The sequence below is a fragment of the Natator depressus genome, chromosome 4, assembly GCF_965152275.1.
Source record: "Natator depressus isolate rNatDep1 chromosome 4, rNatDep2.hap1, whole genome shotgun sequence".
In the NCBI taxonomy this organism is placed as follows: Eukaryota; Metazoa; Chordata; order Testudines; family Cheloniidae; genus Natator; species Natator depressus.
In genome coordinates, this window is record NC_134237.1 from 33,687,604 (window position 1) to 33,709,364 (window position 21,761).

General features: G+C 44.2%; 1 protein-coding gene across 3 annotated transcripts in view; it reads right to left on the minus strand.

The window, feature by feature from the left end:
- Positions 1-21,761, minus strand: part of ELOVL6 (ELOVL fatty acid elongase 6) — a 181,718-nt gene that overhangs the window by 109,487 nt on the left and 50,470 nt on the right. For 2 of the 3 annotated variants that reach the window (XM_074950748.1, XM_074950747.1), the window contains exon 1: positions 17,182-17,500. The exons of the other annotated variant lie outside the window; for it this stretch is intronic. In XM_074950748.1, the coding sequence (XP_074806849.1) occupies positions 17,182-17,212 (31 nt within the window). In that variant the 5' untranslated portion in view covers positions 17,213-17,500. Of the gene's footprint in view, positions 1-17,181; positions 17,501-21,761 lie in introns of those variants that run through there. 3 annotated transcript variants of the gene reach the window in all.

Consider the following 21,761-nt stretch of genomic DNA (forward strand, 5'->3'; position numbering starts at 1 on the left):
AATCGAGAAAGAGGCCACACTGGTTAAAAAAAAAAAAAAAAAAAAAAAATCAACCTGGCTTACAGGGTGTGACACTGTATGGAATTTGAGGGACACTTCAGGATATTATGAATACCAATATTGTAAAATTGCAATGGGTTATGCCAGATATGCCATGTAAGATATCTGCAAAAATGTTATAATTGGCCAGATATGATAATCTTGTTTATGTGTTTGTATCACCTTTGTATGGTAAGTTTTATATGTATGGTACGTCTGTAGTTCCAAACTTGTGCTGTGCATCTGGGTAACACCCCCAGACAGATTGGCATTAGCACTGCCTAGCCTGCTTGACAGCCCATCAAGGGCCATCAACTATACAACTGACTCATTGAGAGAAGGCAAGGGATACACCTCATGACTCAGCAAGGCATGCAGGGGCATGCCTATGGACAGAACTCTAAGGCTTCCAGGGCATGTGTTGGGCGGCTTGTGTTTAGAACAAAAGGAAATCAAGCTGCGTGGCAAAAGACTATAAAAGGCAGCTGCATCTTCTCCATTTTGTCTTCATTCCTGCTTCTTACCTCTGGAGTAACTTTTCAACAAACTGAAGCTTGAACAAAGGACTGAATGACCCGTCCAAGCTGTGGATGTGTTCCAGAGGGACTTTCAAACCAACAAACTCACCAATACTGCTAGGAACCTGATATAGGAACTTTGAAATCTTTGTATGCATGTGACTGTTTTACCATTTAACATCTCTCTTCTTGTTCTTTCTTTTTTCTTTATAATAAACCTCTAGTGAAGACCCACTAAATCGACCGCAGATTGCTCTCCCGTCGACTCTTGTACTCCACCAGATCGAGACGAGTAGGGGGGAGTCGACCGGAGAGCATCTCCCATCAACATCATGTAATCTGGACCCCATGGTAAGTAGGTCTAAGCTATGTCGATTTGAGTTACACTATTCATGTAACTCAAATTGCGTAGCTTAGATCGAATTTCCCCTGTAGTGTAGACAAGGCCTAAGGAAGAAAAAGAATCCTAACAATGGTAGAGGTTTATTACTAAATGAAAATGGTACAATTGTCAATAATAATGCACAAAAGGAAGAAGTGTTCAATAAATATTTCTGTTCTGAATTTGGGAAAAAAATAGATGTAGTCATATCATATGAAGAAGAAATATTTTCCATTTCAATAGGAACTCAGGAGGATGTTAAACTGCAGCTGTATTTTTAAACAGCAGATCTGGATAATCTGCATCCAAGAGTTTCAGAAGAGCTGACTCAGGAGCTCACTGGACCGTTCATGTTTATTTTCAATAATTTTTGGAACACTGGGAAATTTCCAGAAGACTGGAAGAAAGCTAATTTTGTGCCAATATTTTAAAAGGGTAAATGGGATGACCTGGGTAATTACAGGTCTGCCAGCCTCATATTGGAATTGATTAGTAAAGAATTAAAAGAGGATAATATAATTAATGCCAGTTAATTTGGGTTAGGGTCTATTTTCCATTAGCTAATTAACTTAATTTTTTTTAAATGAGATTACAAATTTGGTTGGTAAAAGTAATAACGTTGATGTAATATACTTAGATTTCCATAAGACATTTGACTTGGTACTGCATGTTAGTTTCATTAAGAAATCAGAAGGATATAAAAATCAACATAACATACATTAAATCAATTAAAAACTAGCCAACAGGTCTTGTAATGTATTTGTAACTGGGAAGTCAACATTGAGCTCAATCTATTCATCTTAACACAGAAGTTTGAGGGATGACTTGTTCACTGAGTATAAGTACCTATGTAGGGAACAAATATTTGATAATGGGCTCTTCAGCCTATCAGACAAAGATCTAACAACATTCAATGGCTGGAAGTTGATGGTAAACAAATTCAGACTGGAAAATAAGGTGCAAATTTTTATCAGTGAGGGTAATTAACCATTAGACAAATTTACTAAGGTTGTGGTAGATTTTTCATCCCTGGCAATTTTAAGATCAAGACTGGATATTTTTCTGAAAGATATGCCCCAGTTCAAACAGGAATGAACTCAGGGAAGACCTATGGCCTGTGTTATACAGGAGGTCAGACTCGATAACCACATTGGTCCCTTCTGACATTATAATCTCTGAGAGTTTTAACAGGAAATCAAGAATTTTGGGGGGGGGGGGGAGGGCGCGGGGGGCGGGGGGCAGGGAAGAACAGGAAAAGCACATAAAAACAACCTGTTCCCCACAGTAGTGTAAAACCTTGCTCACATCAATTTTGATTATTTTTACTGGTAAGGTTCGCTTTTCACCGGTTTCATGACTTCAATTTTCACTTTGGAAACAAAAAGTGAAAACACAAAGACCAGGTGAGTTTTGTTAGATTCATATAATTCTGAACTTCTCTTCCACACAGCACCCAGAGCCTCTCCCCCACTCTAGTCTCCTGGTCAGGCAAAGGAGACCCAATGGGCTGTTACCACACAACTCTCAGGGTATTCAGGGAGGGGCCATCCAGTCTATTCCCCATCCCATCTCTCCAGGTACTGTCTGCAAAGCAAACCTCCTCTCACCTCGCGTTTGGTATCATCAAGGAAATGCTTCTTTTCCCACGGCTGCCGAATACACTGGCCTCTAACAGCACGGCTCGTAAGACAATGTACAGAATACTCACCCTGCTCTTGTATGAGAATGGGGATTTCCTTTAGGCCCACTGCACTCTGGGGCACCAATTAACCCTAGAGGTAAAGGGTCAGTACTGGAGTAGCCAATGCAAGAAAATGCGTGGCAAGTAGTGGAGGCAGTTAGTATGCCACTGGAAGAAGAGCTTCACAATCAACCATTCCCCGAAGAACATGGGAAGCTGAGAACTGCAGTTCTACATATTCTGCACTCAGGGCCATCCCTACAGTGATGTGGGCCTGAGACAAATCAGCCTGTATGGGCTCCCCTTAGCATTTTTTACACAGGTGAAATCTGGTTACAGTGAACTTCAAGGGCAGCTGCAGACTGCAGGTTAAATATTGATAGCACCCAACTGTATAATGATAATGTACTTCATATAATTTTTAAAAACCTCACCAGGACTGAGCTGTGCATGGACCCTCTAGCGGGGGGCCAGTGTCCGAGCTGCTCTGCACCCCCGTGGGGAGCTCCTGGGTCAGGGCCCGGCAGGTCAGACCAGCCCCCTGCCCTGCACAGAAGTAACTAGCCACGAGGGGCTTTCTCACAGGCTCCCGGAGCCGGGGCCTTCCCACGACCCTGCTGCCAGTGTGCTGGGCTGGGGACCCTGGGACGACAGCACTGACCCCTGCAAGATGGGGCTGGGAAGTCCCAGCCTGTGGGATGCCCCCACCCTGCTGTGCTCCCCCCACAGTCCCACACTCATCCCCTGCCCCTTCAGTGCCGTCTCCTGACTCTGATCCTGCCGCCACCGCAGCCCCATCGCCAGGGCAACCAGCCACGAGGCCCACACAGGGACAATCGTCGCCATCTCCAGCGCTGTGGGGCGAACCTGAGAACCACCGCCAGGATCCCCCCACGGATCGCCATCGGTCTCCCGGGATCCTCCAGTCCCAATTGGCCCCCAGGATCCCCGAACCCCCCGAGCAATACACACGCACACGCTGATGGATGCGTGCAAAGTATTGCATCTGACACTGTGATGTCAAAGTGCTGGGCCTCCCAAAGCACGGGGCCCGGAGTGGTTGCCCGATTCACCCTACCCAAGGGACGACTGTCTGCACTTGACCCAATTCCCAGTGATGTCAATACAAATTCTGCATTCAGAAAGAAGAGAGAATAAGCAACAGAGATCTGCACTGCAAATCAGAGAGGACAATGATTCCCTTCAAATTAAAGTTAAAAGGAAACTTAATTTTAAGAGCCAGGGATTGTCAACAGTTGTTAATGAAACCACTATCCTTCCATGTCCCATGGGACAATGCAATAATCTCATTTTTCTTTCATCCACATCTGAGTATATCCTAAGGGTCATACACCGCAATACAAGACATTCAAAACACAGAGTCATTATAATTATACCAGAGCCTGGTATAATTCCAGTGTCTTCAACAGACCATTTCACTGAGGTCAATTTGGCCCATTGTCTCTTCCTCTTGAAGTATCAATTAGCCCCTTGCAATCCCGGGGTCATATTTTTTCCAGTGTAGTTACATTTAATTAATGTTTGCTTGAGATTTACAGAGAAGGTATTTATATATACAAATGCTCTTTCACTGGGCATAAGTTTCATATCCTAGAATACATGAGGCAGTCAGTTATTATAATCAAGATATTAAATTTGAAAAGCTCATTAGAACAGAGGATTTTTTTTAAAAAATTGTTCACTCAGTTTGCAGATTTCAGATGCTGCAGCTATATAGCAACAGATCTTGAACATCCTTTCCCCACAGTTTACACTCTAGTTCTCTCCACCAAGGGATAGGGGCTCCTATGCACAACTGAGATCTGGCCACCATTTCTTCGTTATGTGACACTTACTCTCTGCAGACTCTACATCATGTCACTATTCGTCTAGCTAAAGAGTAGACAGTACTCCCTTTGAAGTCCCTTTGTCCTGCTTTTTAATCAATAAATGGGGCTGACGGTAATCAAAGTAACTGAGTCCACACAGGGGCTCAACCGGTTGCTTCTGCTAGCCTGGGGAGATTAGAAACAAACTCAAATATAGGTTAATCTGACATCAGCGCACATGTGAGAACTAGCACCGCACCCTGTTATTATTATCAGTAAAATAGCAGCTGAAGGCCTCACGCAGGGTCAGGGAGCCATTGTGCTAGGTGCTGTACAAACAGAATAAAGACCATCCCTGTCCCAAAGAACTTAAATTAAAGACTATAAAACTAGAAAAGGAGTACTTGTGGCACCTTAGAGACTAACAAATGTATTTGAGCATAAGCTTTCATGAGCTACAGCTCACTTCATCGGAATGCATCCAATGAAGTGAGTTGTAGCTCACGAAGGCTTATGCTCAAATAAATTTGTTAGTCTCTAAGGTACCACAAGTACTCCTTTTCTTTTTGAGAATACAGACTAACACGGCTGCTACTCTGAAACCTATAAAACTAGACTCAACAAGTGAGTTTATCAAACAGGAGACAGAAGAGGTGAAAGGGTGAGGGTAGCAGTGATAAGATAACGTGGTTACGTAAGGCTAGCTAGTGCCTACAATGAAGAGGTCATATTCAGCTGAAAGTTTGTTTTAAATCTTGACCGATGCTAATTTCCATTTTAAAATAATAAGCCATAGGTGGAGATTAAAATGTATATTTCCATTTTTGAAAAATGTAAAACTTCTCCCCAGACCTAATCTTTTTTATAATTATGGATTATAGACTCTTGCCATGCGCACTGCCTACAGACTCTGTACTATAACAAACAAGCTATCATAGCTCCCTGAATGTTAATGAGGTTTATCACTGAGAGCAATAAGAACAGAAACCACATCTCTGCTCCCGAGATGGCCTCCTGAATATTTTTAATTTCCTATGTAGGCAGGTACTCTACACACCCAAATTACCACACAACGATAATTCCCTGAATTCCTAGCTCAAAGTCAACCATCCTCCATCTTATCCAAAGTATAACAACCATGAAAACAGAAACAGTACAGCCAGATGCAAAAATATCAATTATCCTTTTTTCTCCAATCTTATTACTATAAATCAGCAGATTTAGTAAATTGGCTTAAAGAAGGGTTATGATAAAAGCCTTCATGAATGGCCAGATTGTGACCTGGGATCTTGTGGCAGTGCAAAGAAGGAAAGATGCACAAACCATACCCTTACACCCTGGTGCCAGCTACCTGCACTGCAGGAAGCAGTACAGAGAGAACACCTTCCAAAGTGCTGATGCCTTCCCACCTTGTACACACAGTGGGGAGTGGGTGGAGCGTTGGCTCTGTCTTGTCATACTACGGCAAACACAGTTATGCAGGTGAACCGTGGAACCCCATTGGAGTGAGGAGAGACCTGGCTAAGAGTACTTTCCCTGCAGTTAAGGGGAAAACACGAGGCAAGATGGTGACTGGGAGGTCCAATTTGCCTTCCAGTCTGTTCCTGTGGCAGCACAACAATGCCCTGCCACTTGTTCAGGGCTCATGGAAAAGCCCTAAGTAATTGACCCCAAAGTGGACATGGCAACTTTAGTGAACATGACTTCCGGATACACAAGACACTGTCATAACTCCCCCTCCCCCACATACACACAAAACAAGAGTGTTGATTCCTCTTAGCACTGGAGAGTCAAGACATCTGTGGAACAGTGGGATGGATTCCAATCTGCCTCGTGCGTCACCCACAAAATGGTCAGCAAAGTTCTGATTATGGGATCTTTAGTCCTGGAAACATGTTTCCAGATCCCAGGTTGTACACCAGAACCAGCAGTTGCAAAAGTTGGCCTGGCAGAACCCCTTGCAGAAGGATCATCTACATGGGAGTCACAGCAGCACAAACTCTAGGAGGGTGCAACTGATTGGCTCAGCTAACAAAAGGGGAAGAAGGGATGGCCTGGGAGAGGACAGAGCAAGACTCCTGGGCCTATGTTTATATAGTGCCTAGTACAGTGGGGCTCAGCATGACTGGGTTTTTAGGCACTACAATACCAATAATGAATCAACCAGTTCCATCATGTGGTGATGATTTTTCCCTGTGCTTGCGGGAGTCAGGTGTGCTGGAGAGGGGACTCAGGCATAGGGAAACCAGGTGATAGTAATTCCCTCTGATCTCCCTCAAGGTATTGCCAGGCTGACAGGGAGTTCAGTTTTGGTCACTTCTCAGCAGTGGAGGATGCCCAAGTGCATGGTGTCAGCTAGACAAATCTAACATGGAAGCCAGAGTTTCACAATACCAGTTCTTCAGAGCTTATTTTCAGAGCAGAACCACGTTAGTGTTCAGATAATTTAGTCTAAATATTGTCACAGTCCAACCGTGATTCACTCTAGCAATACCTAAATATACTGGTTCACATGCAAAACTTCTGTCCATTGTTTTCTCACGTAACCATGACTTATTTCCAAAATTATGGAAAGTTATTGTTATTTATCATTTACACAGAATCAGCTGCATACCTGATGCTTCACAGTTCTACTAAACATTTCATTTTCTCCTTCCCCTCTGCCCCCAAATAATAAAACCAACGAGGAGGCTTATTCAGAAAGAAGTGAACAAATCTTAACTGAAGAAAAAGCAAGTCAGGTGAAGAGATGTTACATGTTGTTCGGTCAATATGCTCCTATTCTATTTGGCTTCGTATGCTACATCCATCACTGAGGTATTGGATTGTCTATCCTGAGCATGTGTATCACTTGTTCTGACATATGATTTCTATCAACACTAACCTTTGACTGATCTGTGCAGTAAGGCTGGAAACCTCATGTCATGACTGCGTCTGTTACGACATTACTGTTTTTTAGGCTGGGGACAGCCTAGTCTAATAGGCAGGATAGGGAACTGGCCTAATGGTTGGAGCCTGGGTGACCAAGTCTAGTAGCCAGAGCCCAAATCAGGAACCAAGTTACCAAGTCCAGGGAGGGAGCTGGAATTGCGGACCAGGAACCAAGGGTAAGAGCTGGGGTCCAAAGCCAAATATACAGCCCGGGGGCAAACCAGAGCTGAGAGCCAGGAAGCAGGAGCCAAGGGTCAGAAGCAGAGTATGATCTGGAGTAGGAGCCAGGAGCAGGAGCCAAGAATCAGGGGCAAGGAGGAGGAGACCAGGAGCTGGAACAAGGAGACCACGACTAGGAAGCGGAACCAGAAACACAGCTGCAGGTGTGAAATGCTATTGAGCAGCCAGGGGCCAGGGTTGCTGCAGGGTTTAAGAATGTGCCTGCTGCAGTCTTCAGCCAATCAGGCCAGGTTCATTAGCTGAAGGCAATAAGCTGTGTGTTGGTTCTGCTGTAGGTCCCTGACATTGTCTACTGAAGAAATGTATAACCACATTTTCAATCAGTAAACTCACTACATGACACCTGGAACACTGATTTCATCATCAACACTTAAAATTGATCTCAGAGTAATATATTAGCCACCCCAAAAATCATAACTAGGGCTCCATGTTTGTTACAGAGGTTGCAGAAGTCATGGATTCCATGACTTTCTGCGACCTCCGTGACTTCTGCGGCAGCCAGTGTGGCTGATAACAAAGCCGCCCAAGCAGCTGGCTCCGGGGCCAGCAACACCGACTTCTGCTGGAGCAGCTCTGCAGCCAGCCGCTGGGGCCACCCAGCAGCCAGCCGCACCAGCTTGCGGCCCCAGGCAGCTAGCCCCTGGGACTACCCGAGTAGCGGTCTGTGTGGCAGGCCCCAGGGACCACCTGAGCAGCGGTCCCGGGGGGTGGCCAGACCAGCTGCTCTCGGCAGTCCCCAGCAGCGGTCCCCAGGTGGCCCCCGGCAGCGGTCGCCAGGAGCAGCCACTGTCAATAGCCTCCGGCAGAAGTTCCCAGGTGGCCAGAGCAGCCACTCCTCAGTGGCTCTGGCAGCTGGTGCAGCTGGCCCCAGTCCACCCCTCAGCAGTGGCCCCCTGGGGCACCCACGCCAGTAGTGAACCCCCCCTCCCCCCCCACAGTAGTGACCCCTCCCAAGATTTAGTCATGGGTATTTATAGTATAAGTCATGGACAGGTCATGGGCCGTGAATTTTTGTTTATTGCCCGTAACCTGTCCATGACTAAATCATAGCCTTAATGATAAATGTTGAATATATATTTACAATCCAGGAATTTGAGTTTATTTAAAAAATCTTAAACTAAATTCTTGGCCTCACTATAATTGCTTTAGGGGGCTCCAGGAGCATAACATATCTGTAAAGCTGGCAGATCCACCCTAAAGATTACACTTGGGCAAAGAGAATCCCAAACAGCTAACATAGCAGCTCACCAGCATCGCCCCTCTCTGTCCCTAGTGCAGGGGGCATTTCTTGAGAATGGTGGAGTCAATGAGGAATCCTTGTACTTTGGCCTTCCCTGGCAGTTGGAATGACCTCCGGGAATCAGTTTGCTCTAAGTTATGTCCTGCAGGGATCTATCCTGGGTTCAGTTCTATTCAATAACTTCATAAGTGATCTGGATAGTGGCATAGAGAGTACACTTATAAAGTTTGCGGTCAATAACAGGCTGGGAGGAGTTGCAAAAGCTTTGGAGGACAGAATTAAAATTCGAAATGATCTTGACAAACTGGAGAAATGGTCTGAAACAAATAGGATGACATTCATTAAGGAGATATGCAAAGTACCACACTTAGGAAGGAATAATCAGTTGCACAGATACAAAACGGAAAATGGCTGCCTAGGAAGGAGTACTGTGGGAAAGGAGTTGGGATGTTATAGTGGATCACAAGCTAAATATGAATCAACAATGTAATACTGTTGCAAAAAAAGCAAACATCATTCTGGGGTGTATTAGTAGGAATATTGTAAGAAAGACACAAGAAGTTCTTCTGCTCTACTCAGCACTGATAAGGCCTCAACTGGAGTATTGTGTCCAGTTCTGGACACCACACTTTGGGAAAGATGTGGACAAACTGGAGAAAGTCCAAAGGAGTGCAACAAAAATAATTATAGGTCTTGAAAGCATGACCTCTGAGAAAAGATTGAAAAAATTTGATTTTAGTCTGGAGAAGAGAAGACTGAGGGGCGACAAGATAACAGTCTTCAAGTATGTAAAAGGTTGTTATAAAGAAGAGGGTGATAAATTGCTCTCCTTGCCACTGAAGACAGGACAAGCAGTAATGGGGTTAAACTGCAACAAGGAACATTTAGATTAGGAAAAAACTTCCTAACTGTAAGTGTAGTTAAGCACTGAAACAAATTACCCAGGATGGTTGTGAAATCTCCATCACTGGAGGTTTTTAAGAAGAGGTTAGACAAACGCTTGTCAAGGAAGGTCTAGATAATACTTAGTGCTGTCTCAGTGCAGGGAACTGGACTATATGATTTAATGAGGTCCCTTCCAGGCCTACATGTCTATGATTCTAATTTGTGCCAGAGGATAGGCAGTGCCCAGGACTGTGGGAACGCAAAGGTGGCTTAAACCCATCTCTGCCCTCTATACATGCCTCCAACCTTCGACCTGGGTTGAGCATAGCTCAAGCAGACCAGAAAAACTGGCTCCATATGTGGACAACACACATTTCTTTAGTTATGGTGCTTATGCAAATTATTAAAAGCAAATGAATTTTAAAAATCCAATTGAGTTATCAACATTTATTTTTACACTTCCCCCAGCTTTGACTCTGAAAAATCAACTGTTAGATTCAAGTTTGTTATCTCACTCAGCGCTGCAATGTTAGTTTCAGACAATAAAGGGTTAAAAACAATTGCAGCCATTGGAATTTGTTTTTAAATTGCAGAAACATTTCTATTGGTCTCAGGTTTATACATTTGAGTTGCCTGTGCCTATTAAATAAATGACTGGCTTACTTCACACAGTGTTTCATTTTGTACAAAAGCTTTCTTATTAAACAGCCCTTTTCTATAATATACTCCAAAGAACATTTGTAGCAAAATAACTTACAGAATTAGGACCAATGCTGCTCTTACTTATACCTGGAACTCCATCTGGTCTGCAGTGTTACATGAGAGCAGATATTGGCCTGTATATTTTCTACATTTGTTTGTTTGTTTTAAAGAGAGTAAAACATTTCAGAAATAAGCAAACCTGAAAAAAAATCTGAAAAAATAAACAGTTTGAGAAGAAGCACCTACTGGTAGTATACATCACTATACGAACTATACAAGCTTCCACAGAACAGAAAGGGGAAAAGTTTGTGTGTGATTTTAGGCAAACCCTTTCTCATGACGTAACCTCACATACATAGTCTCCGAGCAGTCAGCACAGACCTCGGGCTCTCCTATTGGTGAACACAGTGTCAGCAGACATCAGAAGATAATTATTATTGGCTAGACAATTACAACAAGCACTGTCATTTAGTGCTTCTGGCATAAACCTGGCTGTCTGCAGGAATACAAGGAAAAAAAGAGTGAGGATTTACTGCTTAATCAGTTAATTTCTATCATTTTTTCCAATCACTGACCAATTTTGCTACCTCACTGACTGCAGCTGTAAACTAGAAACTCAGCTCTAGAATCCATTTCACAGTACATCTGACTGCAATGTACATTTTCTTTAAATAAATCATTTCTATGTATGTTCTACCTGACATAAAATAAATACAATAAATAAGTAAAAATGTATTAACTCCTCATACAGCTGTTTAGCTAGAGAAGCAAGAGTCTGCAGATTTTTCTAATTTCCTATATTCCTCCCCCCCTCTTTTTGCAAGAATTTAGGGGGGGGCTGCATAATTTAAGAAATCATCTCAACAGGTACTGGGCCCAATCTTGCTCCCGCTGAAGTCAACGTTCCTAGTATGGGCAGAGCAAGGGTGAGAGACACGGTATAGTTTGGTATTTTTTAAAAAGCCATCAGCTATATGTAAAAAACATACTTGCATCATTAAGTGAAGTAAGATTTTATGATAACAAGTGGGCCTACTGGCCCAAAAAAGCATTGTGTGATTCTGTAAATTAACTGCTGAGTCAGTAATCTCACCTCCAGTGGGTGGTGCATTGCCAGGTCTTCGTTTGGCAGCCAGAAGAATCGTTCTGAATTAATTTTTAAGTGGGAAAGAACCAGAGATTCTGTGGGGATAGCTGGAGGGATGTATTTACATTATACATACACACATATTAACAGAAACACAAGATACGTTAGCTTATACAGATCACAAAAAACATCATTCGTTTTAGAGTAGCAGCCGTGTTAGTCTGTGTCCGCAAAAAGAAAAGGAGTACTTGTGGCACCTTAGAGACTAACAAATTTATTTGAGCATAAGCGTTCGTGAGTTTAGTCTCTAAGGTGCCACAAGTACTCCTCTTCCTCATCATTCGTTTTGCCTGCATTTAAAAACACTATGCTATTTACTACATTGCCAGTTTTGACCCAGACTTCAATGGGACTGCATCTGCACAGCACTCCACCCATGGGCCTCATTGCAGGATCAGGGTCTTCATGAAGTAAAATAAGAACATCTGGAGTTAAAACATGGAAGGCCTGATTTACCACAGTTACTCCCACTATATGTCAGTGGAACTCCATTAATTTCAGCTTCCAAGAGGGAAATTTTCAAAGGCCCAAGCGCCTAATTCTCATTCACTGTCAAAAGTCCCCATGTAGGCAGCTTGCTGGAGGCAGAGTTGGAGAGTGAGAGCATGCCAATAGTGTTTGTTGCTATGAGGATTCTGGACTGCATCACAGTCCATGGGTAGCCCAGGATGGGCTATTGCAGATGGACATTTTGGTCACTGGAGGGGTCCAGAATCCAGAAGGCATGAAAGGGTATAAAGCCACTTTTGCCAGACTCTCCTGGAGGCTTCAGCTTCTGTGCTGAGTCTTTGTATGAATAAAATTGTATAAACTATTGAGATTCCAAACATGCTATACAAAATGCAGACACAGTAAATTCCTTAGGTCCATTTCACCCTATCCATCCATTTAAAACATTGCAGATTTATTTTCTGTAGCTATCAAGATACATTTCTAACATGGAACTGAAATAATAAATGCCACACCTATTTGATTTTCTTTCTACCTCCATGTTATCGTGATGATAATGTATTCTAACTTAAAAGACTATTGCAACTTGTAGTATAAAGCCTCCCACCAGTGGAATGTCTTGATTTTTTTAAAGCAACGATTTTGCTTATTCCACTGATATTTGCATTTGCCAGAAAACCAAAAACGTTTATCCCTGAAACATGCTCTTTAATATGCCTATTTTAGGGCCCATATGTTAATTACACTGGTCCAGACAACTTCATATCAAGCCTATCACAAAGTCAAGAAGCCATTTACTATCCTTCATCTGTGTATAGAAACCCCATTATGTTACTCAGGTGGGAGATAAAGAGGCCTTTCCTCATGCTCTGTACCTACTGGATTTTACTACATAAGTTCTCTTAAAAATTAAAACACTGGAAACATGATTGTTTTGTTAGGGAGGTGAATTTCCTAAATAAGTTTATCATCTACTTGAACTACAAAAATTTTTACTAGCATTTCCAAGGGAACACTCACAAAGCAGAAAGCATCTCAATGAACATGACTCCATTTCATTTTCAATAATGTTCTCAAACCTGGGCAAATCTCTCCTCCTACAGTTTAATATGAACTGGAGTTCTTAATTCATCAGTACCCTTAAAACAGATGAAGTTAGATTGAGAAGTTCACACACGGATGACCGAATCTCTTCAACTACAAAGTAAGAGCATGAAAATGTTTGTTCCCCCCTTGAATCTAGAGAGTGGGAGCTTAATATTATTGGAATCGCAACAGGCAAACCTTTGCAGTAAATTGAGGCACTTAAGGGGATTTTAATAATACTATCTAGCACTTATACAACACATCTTCAAAGCAATCTACAAACATTAACTAATTAATCTTCAAAGCACCCTATCAGGTAGTTATGCAAGCAATATTATCCCCATGTTACACCTGGGGAAACTGAGGCACACAGCGGTTCTGCAATTTCCTCAATGTGATGGTCACATAGTGAAGTGCAGCAGAACCAAGAAGATCACAGGCGCCTGACTTTCAGTCAAGTATTAATTCATCAGGCCACACGGCTTCCCTCGTGGGCTTATGGAAGTATTTATGGAGGAAACAATCTCCTCCACCCCAGGGTAATCAATTATTTTTTGTCAAGGTATAATCAAGGTGCAGACTCCAGAGAAAATAATACAAAAATAATCACAATAATGATAAGTAAATAAAAAAAAACTGCAGTTTGTTCAAAAGCGTCTGGAGGTCTGGATTTGGCCTGCGATCCGCCTATTGACTATCCTTGCCTCCACCCCTTTACTGAAATGTTACATTATGAGGAGAATTTTCTCCATTAGTAGAGAGAGTTAGAACAAAAGGAACAAGACCCAGAGCTACTAAGCCTAATAAGATTTTTAAGATCTAAGAAAATAAAAACAAACAAAGGCAAAACAAATAATCAGGCTGAACAGAGTGCCTCAATAGGTACCCTTCAGGAGCTAATTTCCCTAATCATCTCTCCTGCAGGTGAACAGAGAAGTTAAAGCATTTAATGGTTACTTTAATACATTGCTGTTCTAGAAACCACATGTGCCACTGAGCTATCCCAGAAGCATCTCTGGTACCCCAGTGAGGGCCTTGGATCATTCGGCCTAGCAAACCCAGGATGTGCAGCCTTACCTTGTAGCTGGCTCCTATCCCTCCTCTATCACCCACCGGGAAATAGAGAAGTTACTCACTGTGCGAAGTGTTGGGGTAGCAGGATGAGAAGAGAGATGGCAGGGGACGTGAAGGCAGTGTGTGGTAAAGGAGTGAAGAGATGGGACACAGGATATGAGGGGAAGGATGCAGCACAGAGGCAAAGAAATGAGAGGTTTGGGGGCAGAGCGCAGCAAAACAAGCAAGCATAAGGCGCAAAGGGAGGGGGAAAGGGGGGGGGGAGTATAGCACAAAGCGGGAGGTGAATGCAGAGAGTGAAGGAATGAAGGGCACAGTGTGCACTGGAAGGCAGATGCAGAGGGTAAGGGATGAGAGGTACAGGAAGCTGGGAGAGAGGAAGGGGTGCAGGACAGGGGAAGGTGGCACAGAGGAAGTGCAGCACCAGATAAAGCTGGTTAAGCACTTGCTTTTCACACACAATCAAACCACAGCAGCAGAGGAGGTGGTGGGAGGCTCTGAGCCTTGCACTGGGGGTTCTGCTTTTCACCTGGCCACTTTAGTGTTCATTTTATAATGAGTCTCATGATATTTGGTGTGTTTGTTAAAGCCTCAGCTCCTGGAAGCATGTGATGAGGTGAGACTCTTGGCTTTCATTTCCTACACAAAGGAAGTTTCTAGCTCTCTTGGTTGCCCAGAAAAACTTATAAATGTGACCCAAGTGCAGCCTAAAGGTGGGAGAAACCAAAAGGCACATAGAAAGAACCCAACATGTATTATTAATTAGTTTTAAATCTCCAGATTAAGGCTACGATTTAATCACGGAAGTTGCAGAAGTCACGGAATCCGTGACTTCCAGTGACCTCTTAGACTTCAGCCTTCGGCGGTCGGGAGCTGCTGGGTCCCCCGCCCAGGTGGCGGGGAGCTGCGGGGTACCCCCGCCGCCTCTGGCAGCCCCCAGAGCTCCAAGCCACTGCAGACTGTGGGGGTACCCCACAGCTGCCCGCCACCACAGGCAGCAGGGAAGCCCCAAGCTCCTGGCCACCGCAGGCCCCTGGACCTGTGGGTGGCTGGGGTACCCTGCAGCCCCCAGCTGCTGCAAGTGGCAGGGGCCCCACAGCTCCCAACCCTGGGTGGCAGGGGACCCCGGAGTTCCTAGCCGCCACACAGCTGCCCCACTGTAGGCAGTGTGGGGACCACAGACCCCCATTTTGTCACAGATATTTTTAATAAAAAGACAGGTCACAGCTTCCCAGAATTTTTCTTTGTTGCCCCTGACCTGTCCTGAGTTTTACGAAAAATATCGATGATAAAATCTTAGCCTTACTCGTGACTTTAAGGCACCCATCATTTGGGGGGGGTCCTGACTCAAGATTTTTTAAGCTGGGGGCTAGCAATTCTGCCATGTCGGGGGCTGCAATGGTTTCTCTTCTCCCGGCCTCCCGCACGGCGCTGCTGCTATCGAGGTACCCCAGCCTCCAGCTGCTTCCACAGCGGGGAACAGAGGCAGCCCCAGCTCAGCTGTGGACACCCCCAGCCCCGTGCACCAGAGCAGGGCCGCCTCGCCATCCCCCCCGGAACCAGCCTAGGCCCCGGCGTGAGGCGCCCGGGGAGAAGGAGGGTTAAACGCGGCAGCTAACGGGGCGATGATCTGCCACAGCCGCGGCCGGTCCAGCCCTGGGAGGAGTGGAAGATTTGAAAGGGAGGCGAGCGAGAGCCTGGAGAGAGGCGCACGTGTGCGTCCGGGCGCCCGGGGGATGGCGGCCCTGCAGTCCCGGGCGGCGCGGCGGCAGGCCAGCCAGCGAGACCCGCCGGCCAGCCGGCGCCCGGGCGGAGCGAGGGAAGCCCCGCTCCCCGACATCGCAGCAGCAGAGCGCGCGCCCGGTCTGCAGCGACCCGGTAGCGTCTCCGGCTCACTCCCCCTCTCTCTTGGTCTCATCAACGAGAGACAAGGGGCGTTGTGAAAGAGAGACAGTCTCGCCGGCGAGCTCTCGCTCTGTGAATGCCGCCAGCCGGTGTCGGGGTAGACCTCAGCGCACGCTCTTTCTAGATCCCATCCTCCACCTAGAGGACCCCATCGTTTGTTTGTTCTCACACATCCTCCCGGCGAATACACATGCACTTTACAAACCCCGCCGGGCGGCTCCATGCTCTGGCTGGCTGTACCCTCCCGTGCCTGGATGGTCAGGCACCCATCGCAGACATGATGTGCCCTGCATGGGAACTTTTCCAGCACGCGTTCCCCGCCTGCCCCTACGCAGTTTAACTTTTCTCTTTTTCTTGTAAATCCAGGTCACTTGAAGATCCCCCCAGCTACAGACATGCATGAAAAGTTAATGGGAGCATGGCTGCAGTTTAAGTTTTATTTGAAGCAGGGGACTCGACAGTTCCTTGTGTTTTGTTTGTCACTTGTTCTTCTGCGTTAGAGTTGGAAGGAGGTAACTGGAGCAGTGGGAAGGGGAGGCTGGGGGAGAGACCCCGAAAGAGGAAATGGGGCACACGTACAGAAAGGAGTTGCAAGGAGAAAAGAAGGGCATTAGGGAGATGGCAAAGGTAGGGGTACAAGAGCGAAACAGGAACAAAAGTAAAATGGAAGGAGGTAGCGGGGAATCGTTTTATCTCATTATAAAAAAAAGATTTTTTATTAGTGGGATTGCCATCGGTGTTATATAACTTTTTAAAATTAGAAAAACAGGGCAGTCTCTCAATCTTAGTATCCTTGAGCTTTTGTTGTGTGGTTTGTTATGTCACTGGAATAATTCACACACACACCAATGTGCATATGCACACACTGATGCATATATTGGTATGTATGTTTATAGATACATACATACACACACACCACTGCCCCTCATCGGAGCCAGTAATACACAGAGACTGGCTCGGCGATTACCCTGTAGTCAATTATGTCTAATCCATCCATAGATATAAAACACACATGCTCAGAGAGAGACAGCTACAGTAGCTACTGGTAAATACTACATTAACCATCACCTACCAATTCTCTTGCATCCACTGGATGGCTTCATTCTCGTTGAATTGCTTTTCAAATTCGTATTCTTGCAAAGTCAACACTGACATGTTCATTGGACCAATCTTCTGGGGGGATGCCTTCCTATGTCTAAATATAAATATAGTATCTAAAGAGCTTTCCCCCTGCGTCTTCCCTTCAATCGCCCCTTTCTCTCTCCCCCTCTCTTTCTGTCTCACTCAGCTATACCCTTGATTTCGCATTGCTTTTCTCCTCTTCCTATCCTTCTCCACCCGTGTCTGGAGGTCTCCTCCTCTCAGCTTCTGCATCCACCCTGAGAGGAAATGGAGGCGTTGCGGTCTTAGTGCCCGTCTGTGCAGGGGTTAGCCTCAGCTTGCTCACAGTGACATGCATATACCTCCTGCAAGTACAAACGTAGCCCCCGGGCTAGAAAATCCTCCACCGTTTAGAACGAGACAGTCTGGCTCATGCAAAAACTGGGAATGAACATAATCTAGACTAGATTGCAGCATTAAGGAAATCATCCCCTGAGCATTAGCTTCTTTGGCGTCTAAACACGTTCACTTCCTTTATGGCTTTGAATGAGACACGCTGCCCAAGCTCCCAGCACTGGAAGCTGCTAATGATCTTACCCACGATGTTCACGTTACAGTAGTAAAAACACACAAATCCCAGGAAACATTAAGTACTGCTGATGTCAGAACAAAGCTTACAGCACATTTTCTCAGAGGTTGGATTTGGAAGAGAATTAGATCAACTGTCCCAATCAAATTCTCTCTCCCTCCCTTCCCCACTACTACTAATTTGAATAATTCCCTTCAATTAACTTTGGAGATAATATTAATCGTTCCTCAGTCAGATTCTGCTCCGGCAACCACTGTTCAGCCTCCTGCACATCCCAGCATACATGACTGGCCAGAAAACTCAGCCTGGTTAGTACTGGTCCCTAGACACTGCAGTGATGGACACACTATAAATGCATAGGGTGGATAGCACTAAAATAGATATTTACAGTTATGTATGTTACACATCACACATTACCCTTCTCTCTTTCATTTCCCTCACACCTTACAACTCAGCTGTACCCACAAAACAATTTAAATAGATGCTGTCAGGTTAAAAATCATATGCGAGGACAAACTTCCTGAATTATTTTACAAACCCCACCTTCTATTTTCTTTATTAACAAACAATTCCTTTTATGCTGTTCCCCCCCCCCACCCCCTTTCAGTTTAAGCACTGATACTAGTCACTTTCACAATTAGTCATTTTCACCTCCAGGGTCATGCTCCAACACAAGGATGCACCAGTTCAGTGGTTTTAAACCTTCTTTCATTTGCGGCCCCCCTAAAAAAATTTGAATGGAGGTGCGGACCCCTATGGAAATCTTAGACATAGTCTGCTGACCCCAGGGGACCACAGACCAGGGAACTACTTAGAAGTTAAAAGTAAACATTCCCCAGCAGTGTTTGCAATCTCTCTCGCCTCATCCACCTCCAACAATCCTTTTTTAATAATTTTAAATCACGGGAATATTTTGATTGCTTTTAGGATTCTGATAAAGCATTCAATTCTGAGACCTAAATATCTGGCAGAATTTGACCTGACCTGATCATCCTTAGCAGATGAATTTATATAGTTCTTTGGTTGATGGGATGGGTGCAAAGGGTAATGAAATGGTGGGCTTCAGGACCCAGGAGACAGCTCTCCCTCTGCAGTTGATGAAGCAGACAGGTTCTCTAGCTGAATGTCATAATGGACTACACCACTGAGATCTAAAAAGGGGGATACGAGTCTCCTATAGAGGGCCTATAAGGATGTTTAGTAAATTAGACAAAAACACTGAAATATAAGAGTCAGCTGAAGCGATCTTTAAATAAACAAGCAGGGACTGAGATTTAGGTCAAGAGCTAGTGTCTACATGAAATGTTTAATTTATTGTGAAATATTTCAGAAAGGTCTAAATAAGTTAGGGGGGATCCACCCCCGATTTTTTCTAGTTGAATTTGTTAGACTCTAAGGTGCCACAAGTACTCCTGTTCTTTTTGCCTCTCTAAATTGTTCTGTAATTGAGGTATGAATGAAGTGATGTCAGACTAAGGAGAGAGTATGCACCTGTGTGTGCTCCGGCAGGGGGGATGAATAAGGAGGGAAAACCAGCAGGATGCTCATATGTTAATACAGATGCATGTGGAAGGTAAAATCACTGCAGACCAGGTGATCACTAGTGGGCATGTGGTTGTAGCTGAAGTTTTCTATATTCACCTCTCCCCTATAGAGAGGCACTGACAGACAGGTACCCAAAGCTTTATGATGCTAGGACATGTGTGTTGTTTATGTGACTGTTTAGCATACAATCCACATTGTGGGTCAGGGAATCTAGGTCGCTAGCTGTTTAACCATCATTTTCTCATGATTACCAATTATAGCACTTGCATGTCCATAGCTTTGTTTTCACGTCTTTCCAGTCTCACCTGTCACATCCTGATGTGATTGCCACTAACTTCTTATTAGTTAGAACAGCACCGTATATGTACTTAGTGTTTTACAATATGACGAAGGGCTTGCAGTCTCACGACAGAAGGTTTAAAGCAGTAGGTTTTGGTACAGAGAAATATAGTAATAAATGAGCCGATCCCAAAGACCTGAATGCTCTTAACTTGCATTGAGTTCAATGTGATTAAAATGTGTTCGTTCATACTTTGTAGTTTTCAATATTGTCAACCCCAACCTTTCAAAAATCAGGAGTCAGACCCCCCTCACACACTCCAAATAATGAGATATTGACCACTAATCAGTTTGGGGTTCTTTTTATTTGCTGTCTGGTTTTTGAGTCCTTGGGGGAATATTTTCAAGCTTTTCTCTTTTTCTCCCATGAGGATTAGATATTTACCTTTTTAAAATGAAAACAGAGAGTCTCACATCATCCTCTGGCTCCAGGTGCTTGGACTTTAAGCAAAACACCAAATATCACAAGACATGTTAAAACTGAAAGGGTTGGCAACACTGAATTATTATTAATCACTGTAGCACCTAGAGATCCCAACTAAGATCAAGCCCACGTTGTGCTGGGGCAGTATTCTCCCCAAAGAGAGTACAATCTACATAGACAAGACAGGCAAAGGATGGTAGAAAGGAAATAATATTATTCCCTTTTGACAGATGGGGAACTGAAGCACAGAGTTTAAGGATGGGATTTTCAAAGGTGCCCACTCTGGCCCAGCTCTGCTTCCACTGAAGTCAATGGTAAAACTCCCAATAGGAGCAGAGTTAGGCCAAAGTTAAATGCTTTTGAAAATCCCACCCCATGTGACTCGCCCAAGGTTACACAGGAGATACTTGCCAAAGATAGTAATTGAACCCAGATATCCTGAACCTCAGCCCTGTGCCTTGGCCACACAACCATCCTTTGGGTGCTAAGCACCTCTCAAGATTGGACATAAGAACATAAGAACGGCCCTACTGGGTCAAACCAAAGGTCCATCTAGCCCAGTATCCTGTCTTCTGACAGTGGCTAGTGCCAGGTGCCTCAGAGGGAATGAACAGAAGAGGTAATCATCAAGTGATCCATCCCGTCGCTCATTCCCAGCTTCTGGCAAACAGAGGCTAGGGACACAATTCCTGCTCATCCTGGCTAATAGTTATTGATGGACCTATCCCCCATTAATTTATCTAGTTCTTTTTTTAACCCTGTTATAGTCTTGGCCTTCACAACATTCTCTGGCAAGGAGTTCCACAGGTTGACTATGCGTTGTGTGAAGAAATACGTCCTTTTATTTGTTTTAAACCTGCTGCCTATTAATTTCATTTGGTGACCCCTAGTTCTTGTGTTATGAGTAGTAGTAAATAACACTTCCTTATCTACTTTCTCTACACCCACTCTTAGAATTATTTATCATTTGGATAGTGCTATAGCTGTACCTGATGCTTTACAACAGGTAAGATCTGCTAAGCAAAAAACTAAATAGAATACAATAGCCTTGACTGAGAATGTAAAAGTGTGAACAGGTACAGTAGACAAATTGGCATAGGGGCTTTATTGCTGTCAGGCTACATGGAACAGATGAGTTTTCAGAAGTGATTTAATGAGAATGAGTATGCTTGCTTTCAGCACATTCATTAGGAGGCTTTTCCAAGAGTAAAGGACAGCATGAAAGGAGTCAAAAAGAGCAGATGTCATAAACATACAGCTAAGGGTAGCATAAAATCCCTCCTTTACCTGTAAAGGGTTAAGAAGCTCACATAACCTGATTGGCACCTGTCCAAAAGGACCAATAAGGGGAGAAGATACTTTCAAATCTGTGGGGGAAGGTTTTTGTTTTGTGTTTCTTTGTGTTCTCTCTGGGACAGCGAGAAACCAGGGCAGGGAAAATACATCTCCTAAAGCCATACCTGAACTAAGCATCTAAGATTACAAATTGTAAGTAATAGGAAGGAAATGCGTTCAATTATCTTTTGTTTTAGCTTGTAAATTTTCCCTAGGCTAAGAGGGAGGTTTATTCCTGTTTTTTCTTTTCTTTTTTTTTTTTTTGTAACTTTGAAGTTTTGCCTAGAGGGGAATCCTCTGTGTTTTGAATCTGATTACC